General features: G+C 35.1%; 1 protein-coding gene across 1 annotated transcript in view; it reads left to right on the top strand.

Annotated features, from left to right (window-relative positions):
• Positions 1–16622, top strand: part of LOC136039941 (heparin sulfate O-sulfotransferase-like) — a 42558-nt gene extending 25936 nt beyond the window's left edge. Inside the window, exons 4-7 of the mRNA XM_065723943.1 lie at positions 2663–2801; positions 9192–9289; positions 10516–10673; positions 14212–16622. Coding sequence (XP_065580015.1) covers positions 2663–2801; positions 9192–9289; positions 10516–10673; positions 14212–14426 — 610 coding nt within the window. The 3' untranslated portion in view covers positions 14427–16622. The remainder of the gene's footprint in view (positions 1–2662; positions 2802–9191; positions 9290–10515; positions 10674–14211) is intronic.
• The last annotated feature ends 2361 nt before the right edge of the window (positions 16623–18983 follow it).

Raw genomic sequence — 18983 nt, 5'->3', positions numbered from 1 at the left:
TTTTATTTAATTTCTGGACGTTTTTGAATCAATGCATGTTTTGATTTTGGCTCTCCGCAGAGGAATAATTAAAACGAATTTTGTATATTTATTTTTTTGGCTAAATGGCTTTCTCATAATTTTGATCGAATGATTTTGAGAAAAAAAGAGCGGAGGAGGAAGCCTAGTTGCCCTCCGATTTTCGGTTAATTAAAAAGGCAACTAGAACTTATAATTTTATTACGAATCTTTTTATAAGTAAAAGATATACGTAACTTATAAATTAGCTTACGTAAAGAACTTTTGTATTCTCATGTTTTTATTACATATATGAGGGGGTTCGCCCCCTTTTCAGTACCTCGCTCTTTATACTAAAGCTTAAATTTTGTCCCAATTCATTAAAAATGACCCCTGAATCACAAAAGCCGCAGAATAAATAGTTGAAATTACTAAAAATACTTTAGCGTAATGAGCGAGGTATTAGGAGGAGGTGAGCCCCTCATATGGGTAATAATTTCTGTTCGTTTTAAGTTTTAATGCTGCTGCTTACTTCCAGCTGAAAAAAACTTTTTCATATTTATTTTTTAATTGTTTTTTTTTAAGTAATGCTAGTAAATCCTGCGCTCCCTTCATGGAAATTTTCTTCCCCTATGACAAATTCCTCGATGGAAAGTTCCCCCAGCATATCCCCCTCTTCTCAACCCCTGCCTCCAACCAAAAAATCCTCCTGAAAACGCCTGTACACTTCCCAATAACCATTACTATATGTAAGCACTGGTCAAAGTTTTGAACTTGTAACCCCTCCCACGGGGACTGTGGGGGAGTAAGTCGTCCCCATAGACATAGTTATAAGGTTTTTCGACTACCCTGAATAAAATGGCTTTTTTTTGGATCAAAACGAATTTTGATCCGTTGACTTTGGGAAAATAATTAGCGTGGGAGGGGGACTAGGTGCCCTCCAAGTTTTTTGGTCACTTAAAAAGGGCACTAGAACTTTTCATTTCCGTTAGAATGAGCCCTCTCGCAACATTCTAGGACAACTGGGTCGATACGATCACCCCTGGAAAAAAATCAACAAACAAATAAACACGGATCCGTGATCTGTCTTCTGGCAAAAAATATAAAATTCCACATTTTTGTAGATAGGAGCTTGAAACTTCTACAGTAGGGTTCTCTGATACGCTGAATCTGATGGTGTGATTTTCGTTAAGATTCTATGACTTTTAGAGGGTGTTTCCCCCTATTTTCTAAAATAAGGCAAATTTTCTCAGGCTCTTAACTTTTGATGGGTAAGACTGAACTTGATGAAACTTATATATTTAAAATCAGCATTAAAATGCGATTCTTTTGATGTAGCTATTGGTACCAAAATTCCATTTTTTTTAGAGTTTTGGTTACTATTGAGCCGGGTCGCTCCTTATTACAGTTCGTTACCACGAACTGTTTGATACCTGCTGCGATAAAGAAACTTCTTTGTTTTGAGATTCTTAGATACGATGGAATTTGTCGACCTTGTGTCATTTTCTTAAAGGGGTGCTGAAATAAGGTGTTCGACACATTATGTGATTTCAACCTTTACGCCTAATTTCAGCGTCCGGATTTTGATGAAGTTGCTGTTTAATGTTTTTAGTGCTGAAGTGCTCTCGCTTTCTCTTTTTTTCTATTATATTATTTTCTTCTTTTTTTCTCTTTTTCTTTGATTTTTTTCTGTTACTCCACTTTTCTATTTCGTACGAGCGGGCAATAATAAAATTATTGTTATTGTGCAAGAAAATAATAATTTGTAACATTGTAAACTATTTTAATACCGTATTGTGCTGATAAGTGCTCACTTTGCTTGAAACCCCACCTACAGTCGAATTTTGCTTCAGCAGTCGGGTTTTAAATTACCCACTGAGACAAATTTTCTTTCTTAGGGTGAATATTTGGTTCGGTTCTGTTTTGAATGACTCTCGAAAAATGTGCCTTCAAGCCGACAAAGTTGGGCTTACAAACAATAAAAGCTTCTTGTTTATTCATTGTTTGGGGTAAATACCTCTTGCAATGAACACTTTATGGATATCTCGTTAGTAATTCTTGCATTATTGACCATGGCTTTGACTAACCGTGTGGAGAAGATGATGTTTTAGATGTTTATAAGCCTACCTGGTAACCCCTTGACCTATTTTTTCTTTTTCTTGGTTCTTTAGCTCCTTGTCTTTATGATGATTTTTTCTTTACAATTTTTCGGTGTTATCGATGTAGTCTCGCGTTAGTTCTATCGGTGTGTCATTGTACCGTGGTTATATTTTATCGCATTTCACTTATTTGTTTCTCTTCGTAATTTTAATTATTATCTTATCTTATGTATTATCGTATGTATTCAAATAAGTCTTTTTTTTAAAGTTTTATGGGGAGGCTTTAAAAAATGTTGTTGTTTTTTATCAGATACACCTGCCGCAATTTATGAAGTGCTACCTTTCGTTCTTTTTACCATGACGAGAATGTACTTTCTTTGTCATAATCTACTTATATCTTAAATACTAAAGTAAAAATACACTGCCTAAAGTCTACGCAATGCAGTCAACTTTGAATAGCACTCGCGGATTATGGTTAGAAATTTTATTGTCCCCATACATTTTATTAGAGTTTTTTCTTGTAAAATTAATTTATGGGACATATCGTAAAATGTTTTACTTTTTAGGATTGGATCTAATACTAGCCCTGTCTACCTCAATTTGGTGAGAAAGCCATTGGACAGGCTGATTTCATATTTCTATTTTCTCAGATATGGCGATGATTTCAGGCCTCATTTAGTGAGAAAAAAGCAAGGTGATAAAATGGTTGGTACTAGTTTGTTTTCTGTCATTAAATGAACCGCTCAGAAATCTATTTGATGATTTGCTTTTTTAATTTTGAAATTGACATGACATTAACATGAAAGCGCTTGATTTACTCTCAAGATCGTATCTTCGTTATTAAAAATGCAAAACAGCTGTTGATAAAAAAAAGAAAATGCAAAAACAAAGAAAAATTACCGAGTTCACTAAAGAGAAGATTGGTAAATCGGAATAAAAACTTGTAATGTACCTTTTTATCCTTCTTCTGATCTTTTCTTTTGTGTGGAGTCAACTGGGTTTGGATTAAACCCATTCATATATGTTAAACCGCTGCATAAACCACCACCTGTTAAGCGTAATCGTATGTTTATGTCATTTTATTATCTGGAAAATTTGTATATTACTACTACTACAACTACCATTAGTTACTCAGTACAATACCAAACCGCCTGAGGTGAACACAGCTACACACACTTCTCCTTTATCCCAATCTATTCAAAGTCTCCCTCTTTACACCCTCCAAGAAATTCCCGTTTCCCTTAAATCTTTCCTTATGGCATCCTCCCACCCATTCGGTGGTGACCGGCTTTGTGTTTGGCCTTAGACGGTTACCCCAGAAAGACGATTTTGGGAAATCTGATATCCGTTATCCGCAGAACCTGTCCTAGCCATTTCAAACTTTCTTTCATTGTAGCCCTAGAAAGCGAGATTGAACCATATTTTTCGTACAGTTTGCTGTTCGAGATACGGTCAGTCACTTCTGGTACCCAAATCAATCCGTAGACAATTTCTCTGAAAAGCATCTAGAAAATCCTTCTCCGTTTTCAGATTGCCCAAGCTTCAGAACCATATATGACCACTGTCATCACTGTAGCTTCCAATACTCTAATTTTGGTGCGGAGACTTAATCTTCCTATTATTCCAAACTTTTTTTTAATTATGAAAAGACGCCTTGGCATGGGCTATTATAATTTTAACATGTTCACTGCAACCACTGTATTTACTAATAATACTACCTTGGTAAGTGAAACTTTCCATTCGATCCATCATCTTGTTACCCAACATCACCACTTCGCTTCACCACCTTCACTTGTTCTTAGTCTTAGCGACTTACTACTACTACTACTACTACTACTACTACTACTACTACTACTAATAACTCACTGCAGCACTAAGCTACCTGAGGCCAACACAGCTACGCACGCTCCTCCTCCAGCCTAATATATTCAAGGCCTCCCCTTTACACCCTCCCAGGAAGTTCCCATTTCCTTTAAATCTTTATTTATGACATCCTCCCAACCCAGACAAGGACGACCTGCTTTCTGTGTAGCCCCAGACGGTTGACCAAGAAGGACAATTTTCGGCATTCTGTCATCCTTCATCCGCAGAACGTGGCTTAGCCATCTCAAGCTCACACTTTCCTAGCCATTGCTCGCGCTTTCATCTAATATGCTTAAATCATCAGCATAATCTAAGTCCAGGAGCGTTTTTCCTTCCCATTTGATTCCGTGATCTCCAATTGCCTTTCCTGTGCTCCTTAAGACGGAAGTCCATCAAAATGATCCATAGAAGGGGGATAGAACACAACCTTGCTTAACTCCTGATTTAATACAAAACCAGTTGTTAACCTCATTTCCTACCTTAACCGCAGCAGTATTATTCTCGTACATAGCACAAATCACTTTAATGTATTTTCTGGTATACCATATAAGGGTAAAACCTTTGCTAAAGCTCTTCTATCAACAGAATCGAAAGCTTGTTCATAATCGATAAAACTGATGACCAAAGGTGTTTGACAACGAAGGGAGTTCTCAATTATTAACCTAAGAATGAAAACGTGGTCGACACATCCTCTACCTTTTCTGAAACCGCACTGTTCTTCCCTTAAGACTTTATCTACAGCATCTCTCAGTCTAAAAAGTATCATATTACTAAGTAATTTGCTACCTACAAAGACCAGACTAATGCCTCGATAATTACGACACTCACTCTTGTCACTTTTCTTATGCAGTGGTTTAATTAAGGTTTTCCTACAATCATTAGGTACTTCCCCTTTTTCAAAAATCTTACTCATAATATTCAATAGCTTATTCCTAACCTCAGAGCCACTATACTTAAGTCATTTAAACTCATTTATCACACTATCACACTGTCGCTAATTCTTCCTCACTAAACAAATCTTCCTTCACATCCAAGGTACCACAAATTTTTTCATTTTCATCTATATCTTTTCCTCCAACTGTATCTCGGCTTAGGACATTCTCAAAATGTTCCACCCATCTTTCTTTAAGTTTTTCCTTATCATTAATTGTGGTCCCATTTCTATCTTTAACTGGGATTAGTCCGGATTGACTACTCCCTTTCAATTTATTAATATGTCATTATAATATTTTACTATTATGCCGTCTAGCTGCATCTTCCAGATCCTCAGCAATTTTATCCATAGCCCCCACTTCACATTTTCTTAGTTCATATTTTAATGCTTTCTCCACTTTCTTTACATTCCTTTTGTTTTCATACGACCTATCACTCAGATAATTCTTATACAAACCCCTTTTACTCTCTATTAAACCTAAAGCTTTTTCACTAATATTCCTAGTTGCAGTTTAGCACTCTCCCCTAAGACACCGTCAGCAACTTCACAAATTGTTTTTCTAAAATTATTCCATCCATCTTCCACATTGTCAAATTTTATAACTCTCAAGTTTAGTATTCAACTGTTCCTGGAAGGTTTTTCTCATATTTTCATCCTGGAGTCTACCAACATCATAACTTTCCGGGAGGTAGTTACCCTTCCGAAATTTCAGCTTTAAATTAACCTTAGACACTACTAGATGGTGATCTTTACTTTTAACATCAATAACAGCACTCCTATACACCCTAGTATCTTGTACTGATCCAGCTAGTCTTCGGTTTACAATAACGAAATCAATAAGGTTTGCTGTCTTGCCATCACGTGAATACTATGTCAACTTATGGGCCATTTTGTGACCAAACACCGTATTGGTTATAACTAGGTTGTTATACCTACAAAATTGCAAAAGTCTATAGCTATTACCGTTTTCTTTTCCTACATCAAATTTATCTAGGCTAGGATACCATCTATCCCTATTTCTACCAACCTGAACTCGCAAAAACTCTAAAAATTCATTCATTTTGATTCATCTAGGATGCTTAAATCCTCAGCACAGTCTAAGTCCAGGAGAGTTTTTCTTATCATTTGATTCTGTTCTTTATATAGAGAAGAAATATAACTGAAAGTTATATAAGAAATATAACTGAGAAGCTCAATATATTGTTTTTGATACTTTTAAATCGATTGGACATCTCAGAATTTTTAACCGATAGCGGCCTGACCTTCTTCACGGCAAAATCACAGGCTGGCACCACAAAGTGGCAGCAAATGTCACTTTCTCGGGGACAATCGTCTTGGCTAAAGAGAGCCCTAGAATTTTTAATTGCTGTTTGAATGAGCCCTGTCCTGAATTTCTATAAGCATTGGTTCGATACAATCATACACGAGGTAAAAACAAAACAAATAAACATACATCCATTATCTTTCTTCTGAAAACAAGAATTAAATTTATATCCTATCTAGTTTATTATCTACACTTAATTACGTATTCTGTCATGGGTTATAATTAACTCAATACTTATCTCTTGTTGACTATCTCAATATTTATTTGCTTTGAAGGGAGCCTGAAAGTGACTGGACCTTAGAGGAAGCAAAACGAAACTTGGCGGAAAAGTACTTTCTCGTTGGCATTACAGAAGATTTTACAAATTACATTTGTCTTTTGGGATGTTTCGCCCAGTTTAAGGAAATCCAGCAATTTCCCTTAAGCTCGTAGATTTTGATCAGTAACTGTAAACTTAATGAAATTTAAAAGTTTGGTCAGCATAAAAATCCAATTTTTGTTTTTCCAAAGCATTCCATAAACGTTGAATCAGAAATCTGGTCTTAGAAAGGAAAATTCTTTTTCTCAGGGAGTGAAACTGTATTAATTCATGCAGCGTAGTGGTAGTTTTAGTCTCTCTTTTGCCCATGGCAAAATCTTGATTAGTACCCCAACCCTTGTCTCCCAAAAATTTGCAGACCAAATTGTAACAAAATTTTGATTTATTGAAAAAATTGTTCATTTATTTAAACCAGCTCATCTTACTATATGAAAAAAGATATGGGAAAGATGAAATATTTCAAGTTCAATTTGCTTATAATTACTGCCAACTGCGCCCTCTACTTTGTCTTTAATAAAAAGATTTAAAAAATATGCAAGTGATCATACATGTTAGATTATTCATTTGAAATTCTATGTCCCTAAAAGTTCTCTGCCCAGGGCAGGGACCCTCTTTGTCCCCTCTAAAACCACCTCTGGTGTAGTATCGGTATGGATTGCCCCTCTACGGCAAAAGATCCATGATAAACTCCCTACAGTCTAGAGAAAAAAAATGCCATAATTGTGTTAAGATTCTTTCGCTCGGCGAAAACTGAAACTGCAACAGTGATTTTCTAAATGTCTTGAACGTGCTGTCCAGATGGAATCGTTAAGATGTTTTGAAAACAGTCGTCCGGAGTGTTTGACCTTTATTACATCCTGCGTCTGCAAATCGTTCAAGCTTACACAGCCTATTTATCCAAGAAATTTGTAAACTTGTAATATGTTCACAAACGGATAGCATTTGACTATTTCTTTTTTAGAACACTTTTGATAAAGTACCCATACTAAATATGTACTACTTTAAAACGAGTGTTGAACCATGTCATTAAAATTTTCACCTCTGCTAATAACCTGATTGCTGCTTCAAACTATCAACCATCTCAACATTTACCTCAAGTTGTTACTGTTTATTGTTTCTTAAATTCATTCCTCTTCGAAATTTCTAATTAAATTTTCCAAATTGCTTATGTGGTATTGAAGAAAATGTATTATCAGAATAGTCAATGTATATGTGTCATAGGTTGGATCTAAGTTTAAATCTTAGTTACTTCTATAAGGACTCCTCTTCTGATTTAAGTATTGTATGGTATAATAGAGATGTCTCTATTTTATTTATCTGTTTCACTACAAATTAAGCGTTTTTATCTTTGATTTGATATTCTAATTTAGCTCGTTTTTTTTTGTCGATTATTTTGTTTTCTTTTTCTCATTCATTTTGTTTGTCTTGGCTGTAGTTGATATATTTCAGCTAAGTTCTCCTATTGAGAGTTTTATTGCTCAATAGATTCATAAGTATCAGTATAATCATAGTGAATTTATGCATCTAACTTCTTGATGTAGAAGTACGCAGGTTTTTGAGAACAGGTTAAATCCTCGATTTAAAATGCAATTGGTACATCTTGGGAGGTCTAGAGAATGAAGCTTTGGAGGAACTTGTGTGAAGAGCATGCAGAGCTTTGTTTGCCTAGTGGACTCAAATGAATTATTTTTTTTTGCAGTAGCAGTATTTTGGCAGAAGACATTGCGAAGCAATTTATTCAATAAGTTACTGTGCATGTGTGCAATTATTTGTTTATTCTTCTTTAATGACGACTGTGGCTGGCGAGCCAAGCGTAAAAAAGTTTGTCATTGCCTTTACAAGTGCCCTTGTGTACCACTGTATAATGCCACAACCTTAAAAATCTAATTTTTCCTTTGAATGGTTGTACATTCTAAAATGTCATTAAAACGTATATGGCAAAAAATTTTATTGATTCGAGTGAATATATATCACCTGTCTTATTTGCTCTTTTAACTTTCACTGTTGAGCCAAATTGATTAGCTCCAGTTTTTGTTTTTAAGGCTTTAGTGTTTGAAGCAGTATAATGTTTTGAAGCACCATTTATCGCACTATACTATCAACTTTGCAGTTCAGATTGAAACGTCCTTAAAAAATAAGGATTAATCCCTCCTCTAAAAAAAACACAATAACAATAAAGACGCACACACGTTCTATTGATTCAATTTTCAATTCTTTTTTCACCCATCCATCCACTCAGTTCTATTCTAGAATTTTTTGAAACACACAAAAGAGTCCTGGACTTTTGTCCGCTAAGATTTGGGTATTAACGTCAATTTCAACAATAAATTTTTATTTTGAAGAGTTCATCTTGTTTTGTTAAGTCCTTTCATCAAATGAGTAAAACCAACAAGTTACCTTCTTCCTCTGTTTCCCCAGTCTTCTTTACATGAAGCCAAACTTCATATCCTTCTAGGCTATCTTTGGCTACGAAGCCAAACTTGTCTCGATTCTAAAAAGTTCCACTAATATTGTCCCAGCACAGCCACCAAAATTTAGGAAAATGGAAAAAAAATCAAATCTTTTAAGAGTATTTCTTAGATATGTAGCACATTCTGCCTGTCGATAGTTGTAATCTCTCGATCTCTGTGTCATACATTTTTTTTTCTTTTGTAGACATTTGATGAATGTGTAAACCAATCACTGCAAGATTGTGATCCTGTAAACTTGTGGTTGCAAATACCATTTTTTTGCGGACATGCAGCGCAATGCTGGTGAGTTCTCAGTAATATTTATAATTTACAGTTTTCTTTTAAAACCAGTTAAGCATGGAGGAGGACAATTTGTCAAATTTGGTTACATTTGAGAGTATAACTGTACACAAGGACTTTGATCTTAATGTTTAGTACAGTGTTTCGGATCACAATGGATTACAATTAGTGTTTTAAACTGAAAAAAAAAATCGTCTGGAAAATTTGTCAAAGCAACATTTCAGGGTGAATAGGCTACTAGCTTTTTGAGATTGCAATCAGGGGTGCCAATTCATAAAAATTCAGGGGGGGGGCAATTTTCAATTAAAATACCTAAAAAGTATTATTCAGTGGTAGCAAACTAGACGTATTTTTCAGAACCTAGGGGCAATTCTCCTCTTCTCATGCTAACCTCCTAATTGGCGCCCCTGGGCATGATCGATGAATATCCTTGTTCTTATGCTACAAAATATTCTTAAATTTTTCTTGATTCATGTCTTATGGATACAATGCAGGAATATTGTCGAGGTTGTAGAGGGGGTCTAAGAAGTCTGGCGACTCTCTGAATACCCTGAGCTCGTAACACCCTTGATGCCGTAGTCAAAACATCCACACTGGAAAGCTTTAATGCTTTCTATATATATGCAATCAAGGCTATAATGTCTTCAGATTCTTAAAGTAGTCAATTAATAAATTGACTGCTATGTGTTTTTTTGCATTCAAAGCATCTTTGTGTGGAAGCTTTTGATCCCCTGTGACTGTTAATTATCAGCTCTTTGAAATATTTATAAATTTGACTCCAAATGACTAAACTGTGGCTAATATTTTCCGGGATTGTTGTGCTTTGTGTTTTTTCGTTTTCGAAAATAACTATTGTTGCTGGTGCTATGAGATTGAATTTTCATAATGTGTTTTTTTTTTCGTATCACCTATTTGATTTAATCCTACATGTTGACTAGGACCCTTAGAAGCTCTTGCATACCTGTATACATGAGAGGTGATTGATAGAAGAGTAAATATTTCCGAGTTTTGTCCAAAGTCTCTCTTTCTTAACTCTCTCTCTCTCTTTTCTCTATTTTTTATTTTTATCTGTCTCTCTCTCTCTTGCTTTTATTTGGTGTACGTTTTAGGCATTAGATTTATTTCCTATCTAGTTCCGTATCTACAGTTAATTATGTATTCTGACATTAGTTATAATAAAATCAATAATTATCTCTTGTTGAGTATCTGAATATTTATTTTCATTAAAGGGAGCCTGAAAGTGACTGGGCCTTAGAGGAAGCAAAACGAAACTTGGCGGAAAAGTATTTTCTCGTTGGCATTACAGAAGAGATAGAAAGTTTCATAGAAATACTGGAGTTTTCATATCCAAATATATTTAAAGATGCTTTAAATATATTTAGAACGAGTAAGTTATGTTTTTATTCCGTTTAGTTTAATATCAAATTGCTTTCCTTTGTTCTGTTTAAGCCTGATCGTATAGAACGCATAATTGTAGAAAGTTGGGGAAAGCGCTCATTCAGCCGTGAATTGAAAATTCTAGTACCTTTTTTAAGGTACAAAACAGATCAGTGAGTAGCCAATCACCCTCAGAAAAACCCTTTTTGCTACCGGTCGGTATTTTAACTCCCACATGTCATCGAGGAAAATTTCTAAAAAAGTCATTTAATCAAGATGGTAATAATGTCCCTAAAATTTGCTTCTTAACCCATTTGAAACAAAGGCTCTGTGACTTCGCTTTAAAGGGTAGGTATATTTGTTTAAAATAGGATTATGCAAGTGGGCTGGTCCACATAAATAATGGATTTTCAATGGCCGTAACTGCTCCACCTCCCACTGCAGCTAATTAGACCGGTTGCAGGAATCATTTAGTGTGTGGTCCAAAGACTTTGGGATGATTATCCAAGTCAAAACATGACAATGTTGGTCGGCTTTCCAGGAATCATTAAGGAGTGGTCCAAAGACTTTGGGATCCAAAGTCAAAACATGACATTTGATCCAAAGTCAAATTTTGACAATATTGGCCGGTTGTCCAGGAATCATTAAGGTGTGGTCCAAAGACTTTGGGATGATTATCCAAGTCAAAACATGACAATATGGGCCGGTGGTCCAGGAATCATTAAGGAGTGGTCCAAAGATCTTGGGATGATTGCTTAAAACTTGACAAAGACGTAATTCGCGCATGTTGTGTATTTTCCGCAAAACTAGCATATAAGGGTTTCTGATATCAGTAATTACAAATTTGGTGATGACATTGAATGTTTATCCCAACACTTACCTGCTGTTTTCCAGACAAGAGCCATATTCTATGAAGATATTCTAGAGCCATATGCTAAGCTATCGTAAAGCAAAGGCCTTATTAGTTTATCCTAGCCAGCGGTAGGTTTGTTGTAACTTATCAAAATCGCGACTGTGCAGAGATATCCGTTTTAATGTATGCAGAGTTCTGGGTTCAAAGATTCCCCCCTTCTTCCTGTCCCTGCTTCATAAATATAGACATATTGGATCTCTTTCGATGTGCTATTGTTTGGGGATTGTCTTGGGAATGGTCTTAAATTGTGGGATAGCTATCGTAAACCAAAACACAGTAAGTAGACATATCTCAAATGCAAAGCCAAAAGAAATTTGTTATTCCCTCAGTCATAGTATTGTGATATTAACTTTCTCAAACCTTCTTTAAGGCTGGTTCCATCTGTACTGCTAAAGAAAATAATTAATTAAAGTAATTTTATCTTCTTTTATGATTTTACCCATCTCCCTAAGTCTTCTAAAGCCTAGAGTTTATTTGCGAAACGGACTCCCAAATGGAGTCAGTGGAGTCACAAAGCTGACCCCAAAGCTTCAAATCGTATTTAATGTAGATTTAACATCTGTTTTAGTGAGAAAGGTCGGAATATCGAACAATGTCTTTTTGGGGAAACTTGAAAGGGGCAGTCGTTGGAGCCTCAAAAAATTCAAATAAACAATTCTTTATAAATACATTGCAGCAGAATCAGAGTAAACATGAATTTCCTACCTTTATTGTTAAAGGGCACAAGATTTGGTTTTTACGTCTAGGGAAGATATGTCTATTTAAATATATGTCATGCAAGGATTTTCAATCTATATTAATTAAGGGTACTAATTGGAGTCCCTGAACCTATGACCCTTCAACAATGGCTCTCCTTCTCCCAAATTCGTGCAGATCATACCACGCATGTTTTACCATTTTTAGCTGGTGATAATCCAGTTTTTTCTAGGGAATGGTTTCTCATAATTAAGTTTTAAACGTTAAAAATCTTCACATTTGCAGTATGACAGTCGTCAGCCCAAATAAGATTTTTTTTTTTTGTCTCAAGAATTGGGTGTTCTAGCACATATCCTCTCAAAATACTTTCAAAGACGTAGATATAAATAAATTCTTCTTCTTTCAAGTGTTAATCAAAATGGGATTGTAAGGAAATCGCCGAAAAGGGTAAACTGCTAATCACTAAATAGCATTAATTTCACAGTATAATAAAAAATGAAACCACACCCTAAAATATATTCTATTCCCTTTAAAATGGGTTCACAACCGTTTGAAGCTTGTTGATTACACATTTAAGGCCAATAGCTCAATATAGAAAACACAATTAAAATAGGTAAAACAAGTATTTCGCAAATATTTGATTTTCATGAAAAACGATGATGAAAAAAAATCTTCACTTGGTTGATTACGAATCTTAGGCTGGTCTCTCATCCTGTTGAAATCACAGTAAAACAAAAATTCTTAATTTGCATCGCCTCGGGGTACTTGTTTGGTTAAAATAAAGAAACAAGAATATATAAATTTTAAGCACCATATTAGGCACTGATTAAAATATGATTTTGTCGCAATTTTTCAGTGGGAGGAGACTTAAAACTTACGTTTTCGGTTTTTAATGACGGTGTTTCTAATGAGGGATTTATTTTCGATTTGTGGTCATACTTTGAAGGTTAATATGTAAATCACGCCATAAGTTTGGTTTTGACAAACTAACGTTTTCGCATTTTACATTATTTTTATTCAGACGAATTTACAAGAAACCTTTAGATATAGGGATTAGTATTCCTCTGAGCTCTTAAAAAGCTCCCTACGAAGTTTTAGTGTTTCTCTAACGGTGCTAACAAAAAGCGAGACAGGGACGCATCAGCTACCCAAGCAAATGGGATTTTCTGCGATTTTTTAGATGGATGGATGAAAACCCCCTTGACCATGGTAATTGCAATAGCAATCCTTTATTTATTTCCGCTGCAATTTTCGAGGGTTTCCAAGCTCTTTTCGAAATTTCTATAAATTTGTTTTTGCCATCATTTTTTACATCGAAGCTTAATATGGGTAATAGTTGCCAATCCTGCGTCAATGTCAAATGGTGGTTATTTTACATTCACAAATTTGCTGTGTTAAAGATGTGTATTTTAATTCCCGATTGCTGTGGGCGGAGTTGCACTGCTTACTAGGTTGCACCTATCGTTACAAGAATTATTAGGCTATTTTTCTTTCCATTGACAATATGCCAAATACTCCAGTTATTTCATTTAGGGAAATTGGTACAAAAGTGCTCAACTAGGAATCTTTACATGCTGTCCACCAAATCCTCGTAGAAAAAAACCTAGATCTTATGGATCCATGAAAGTGAGAAAGTGTAAGAAAGCGAAGACAAGCATTTTTTTTATTATTATATTCCTTAATCAAACTTTTGGTTACCATGTGTGAAAAATCAGTGACAATATGTTTCTGCATCACATGTTAAAAAATTACGTTCGAGCTTCGACAAAGTTTTCGACCAAGTGCTCTTTTCTTCGAAAATAAATTATCATTTCAAATTGTGAAATAAAGCTAAAATAGCTAAAATAATATTTTTTTTTTATCTGGAATCAGTGCTACAAACCCTCCGCAAAAACTTACATAAATCTAATTTATAAATCTATATCTATATCTTTTTCAGGTAACAAAACCCATCTTCGACGGACGAATAAAAAAGTACTTCCTTCATCAAAAACACTACAAAAAATACAAGAATCGAAAATATGGCAAATGGAAAATGAATTCTACGAGTTTGCTGCCAGTAATTTTTACCGTGTACGAAAGAAAATGAAGGAAAGTTTGGTAGATGGTAAACCAGAGCCGAAATTTTTCTATGAGAAAGTTAGACCAAAATAATGCTATATTGCCCCGTACATTAATGAACAAAGAGATGTGGCAGTTTCTGTCTTCTCTTATAGACAGTATGTTTAACAATATAACAGCGTTTGATTTAAAATATAAAGCGTGTTTTAAATAGCTTGAAGATCCATATCTTCATTCGATGGAAAAAAAATTAAAATGGAGGAAAGTTTAGTAGGCTAAATGATAAACCAAAGAAGAAGTTTTTCTATGAGAAAATCATACTAAGTAACACTATGCTTATTGCTCTATAGATTAACGAACATGCAAACGGGGGACGTCTTGTCTTCTCTTTTAGAAAGAATGTTTAACAGCGTTTGGTTTAAAATATAAAGTTACTTCAAATAGTTTGAAGGTTATATCCTCATTTGACGAAAAGAAAATGGAAGTTTAGTAGGCTAAATGATAAACCAGAGTAGTTTTTCTATGAGAAAATTAGTCCTCATTGAGAATCCTCATTGAGGTTATATCCTCATTTGATGAAAGGAAAATGGAAGTTTAGTAGGCTAAATGATAAGCCAGAGTAGTTTCTTTATGAGAAAATTAGACAAAAATACGGCTATGCTTATTGCTCCATAGATTAATGAACATGCAAACGGGGGATGTCCTGTCTTCTCTTGTAGATATAATGTTTAACAGCGTTTGGTTTAAAATATAAAGTTTATTTTAAATAGATTGAAGGTTATATCCTCATTTGATGAAAAGAAAATGGAAGTTTAGTAGGCTAAATGATAAACCAGAGTAGTTTTTCTATGAGAAAACTAGACCACAATAAGGATATACTTATTGCTCCATAGATTAATGAACATGCAAACGGGGGATGTCCTGTCTTCTCTTGTCGACAGAATGTTTAACAGCGTTTGGTTTAAAATAAAAAGTTACTTCAAATAGTTTGAAGGTTATATCCTCATTTGATGAAAAGAAAATGCAAGTTTAGTAGGCTAAATGATAAACCGGAGTAGTTTTTCTATGAGAAAATTAGACCACAATAAGGATATACTTATTGCTCCATAGATTAATGAACATGCAAACGGAGGATGTCCTGTCTTATCTTGTAGACAGAATATTTAACAGCGTTTGGTTTAAAATAAAAAAGTTACAGAAAATGGAAGTTTAGTAGGCTAAATAATAAACCAGAATAGTTTTTCTATGAGAAAATTAGTCCTCATTGAGAATCCTCATTGAGGTTATATCCTCATTTGATGAAAAGAAAATGGAAGTTGTAGGCTAAATGATAAACGAGAGTAGTTTTTTATGAGAAAATTAGACAAAAATACGGCTATGCTTATTTCTCCATGGATTAATGAACATGCAGACGTGCCCGTTTCTGTCTTCTCTTGTAGACAGTATGTTTAATAGCGTTTAGTTTAAAATATAAAGTGTGCTTTAAATAGTTTGAAAGTTATATCTTGATTTGGTGAAAAGAAAATGGAAGTTTAGAAGGCTAAATGATAAACTAGAGCAGTTTTTCTATGAGAAAATTGGACAAAAATACGGCTATGCTTATTGCTCCATAGATTAATGAACATGCAGACGTGCCAGTTCCTGTCTTCTATTTTAGACAGTATGTTTGATAGCGTTTGGTTTAAAATATAAAGTGTGCTTTAAATAGTTTGAAAGTTATATCTTCATTTGGTGAAAAGAAAATGGAAGTTTAGTAGGCTAAATGAAAAACCAGAGTAGTTTTTCTATAAGAAAATAAGCCTAAAATACGACTATACTTATTGCTCCATGGATTAATGAACATACAGACGTGCCAGTTCCTGTCTTCTCTTGTAGATAGTATGTTTAATAGCGTTTGGTTTAAAATATAAAGTGTGCTTTAAATAGTTTGCAAGTTATATCTTGATTTGGTGAAAAGAAAATGGAAGTCTAGTAGGCTAAATGATAAACCAGAGTAGTTTCTTTATCTGAAAATTAGACAAAAATACGGCTATGCTTATTGCTGCATAGATTAATGAAAATGCAGACGTACCTGTTCCGGTTTTCTCTTGTAGACAGTATATTTAAAAGCATTTGGTTTAAAATACAAACTGTGCTTTAAATAGTTTGAAAGTTATCTTCGTTTGATGAAAAGAAAATGAAAGTTTAGTAGGCTAAATGATAAACCAGAGCAGTTTTTCTATGAGAAAATTAGACCAAAATAAGGCTGTTCTTATTGTAATTTGGACTAATAAACCCACAGATTTGGTAGGTTTTGTGTTTCCTATTGATAGTGTGTTTAATACCGATTAAATAAAAAAAAAACAAGTTTTTTTTAACTGAAAGTAAGAAGCGACATTAATACTTAAAACGGACAGAAATTACTCCGTGTATGAAAGGGGCTGTTCCTCCCTCAACGTCCCGCTCTTTACGCTAAAGTTTTACTCTTTCTCTCAATCCTTTATTTAACAGTAAATAACTTTAGCGCAAAGAACGGGACGTTGAGGGAGGAACCGCCCCTTTCATACACGGAGCAATTTCTGTTCGTTTTAAGCTTTAGTGTCGCTCCTTACTTTCAGTCAAAAAAAAACTTCTTTTTTTATTTAATTTCTGAACGTTTTTGAATTAATGCATGTTTTTATTTTGGCTCTCCGCAAATGAATAATTAAAACGAAATTTGCGTAACAATTCTTTTTTGCTAAATGGCTTTCTCTTAGTTTTGATCAGACAATTTTGAGAAAAAGGGTGGGAGAGGAGGCCTGGTTGCCCTCGAATTTTTCGGTTACTTAAAAAGGCAACTAGAATTTTTAATTTTTAACGATGGTTTTATTAGAAAAAAAATATACATAACTTACAAATTAACTTACGTAACGAACTTCTATATTCATATATTTTTATTATGTATATGAGGGGGTTTGCCCCCTCGTTAATGCACCGCTTTTTACACTAAAAATTTAATTTTGTCTCAATTCTTTAAGATTGACCCCTGAATCACAAAGGCTGTAGAATAAAAAGTTGAAATTACTAAAAATACTTTAGCGTAAAGATTGAGGTATTTAGGAAGAGATGGACCCCCATATAAGCAATAATCTCTGTTCGTTTGAAGTTTTAATGCTGGTTCTTACTTTCAGTTGAAAAAACTTTTATTTTTTTATTGTTTTTTTTTTAATAATGCTAGAAAAACCTTCGCCCCCTTCATGGAATTTCTCTTCTCCCATGACAAATTCATCCAAGAGAAGATCCTCCCATGTGGCCCCCTCCCCTCAAACCCCCCCCCCCCCTCAACCAAAAAATCCTCCTGAAAAGGTCTGTACACTTCCAAATAGCCATTAGAACATGTAAACGCTGGTTAAAGTTTGTAACTTGGCTATTTCAGAATTATGATCCGTTGACTTTGGGAAAATAATTAGCGTGGGAGGGGGCCTATGTGCCCTCCAATTTTTCTGGTCACTTAAAAAGGGCACTAGAACTTTTAATTTCTGTTAGAATGAGCCCTATCGCGACATTTTAGGACCACTTGGTCGATGCGATCACCCCTGGGGGAAAAGAAAACAAATAAACACGCACCCGTGATCGGTCTTCTGGCAAAAAATACTAAGTTCCACATTCTTGTAGATAAGAGCTTGAAACATCTACACTAGGGTTCTCTAATACGCTGAATGCGATGGTGTGATTTTCGTTAAGATCGTATGACTTTTAGGGGGTGATTCCCTCTATTTTCCAAAACAAGGAAAATTTTCTCAGGCTCGTAACTTTTGATGAGTAGGACTAAATTTGATGAAACTTATATATTTAAAAAAGGTAAAAGGTAAAGGATACGGCATTAGACTTTACAGTCCCTACCGGCGGTGCTGATCTCCGTTTCTTAGCCCTTCAGCCAGGAAGTGCAATGGGGGGTTGGGGGCCAGCCATCCTGTGCTTTCACACACCCTTCCTGTTTACCTTCCCCAGATTTCTCCAGGTACCCATTTAGAGCTGGGTCGACTCTGGCTAAGCTTACAGAGTCACGCCACTGACCCCCGTCCCAACTGAAGAATTGGGTACACTGGGATTCGAACCCGCGTCCTCTCTGACAAAGGATCCCGAATCCAGCACACCAACCAACTCGGCCAGGACGGCCAAAAGGAGCTCAGTTACCATTACCCAGTTGGGTGACAAGTAAAAGGGTGATCCACAAGAGGCATAGCCCTGGGCCTTGTCTTACTTGATGAGATCACTTGCACTCCTTGTGCTATTGATTCCCCTAAACCAATAGCCCACAACAAAGAGGGAAATGAGACCAGTAAGCGAGACCAAATTTACCTCTCACCAAATCCTCTCAACATAAACAGTTGACACAAAACTTGACGAGATCGCTTGCATTCTCTATAGGCGTTGACATCAACGGCCCTATAGAAGCAAGGAGCCTCGCAGTGACGGTATATATTTAAAACCAGCATAAAAACACGATTCTCTTGATATATCTATTAGTATGAAAGTTCCGTTTTTTAGAGTTTAGTTTGCTATTGAGCCGGGTCGCTCCTTACTACAGTTTGTTACCACGATCTGTTTGATTGGTTTAGAACCTTAACTATCTTTTTATTAGATTGGAGATCCTTTCCTGATTCAGTGACAATAAAATTATTTTGCAAG

Source organism: Artemia franciscana, chromosome 20 (genome assembly GCF_032884065.1).
Source record: "Artemia franciscana chromosome 20, ASM3288406v1, whole genome shotgun sequence".
Lineage (NCBI taxonomy): Eukaryota > Metazoa > Arthropoda > Branchiopoda > Anostraca > Artemiidae > Artemia > Artemia franciscana.
This window is presented reverse-complemented; position numbering and strand designations above follow the sequence as displayed.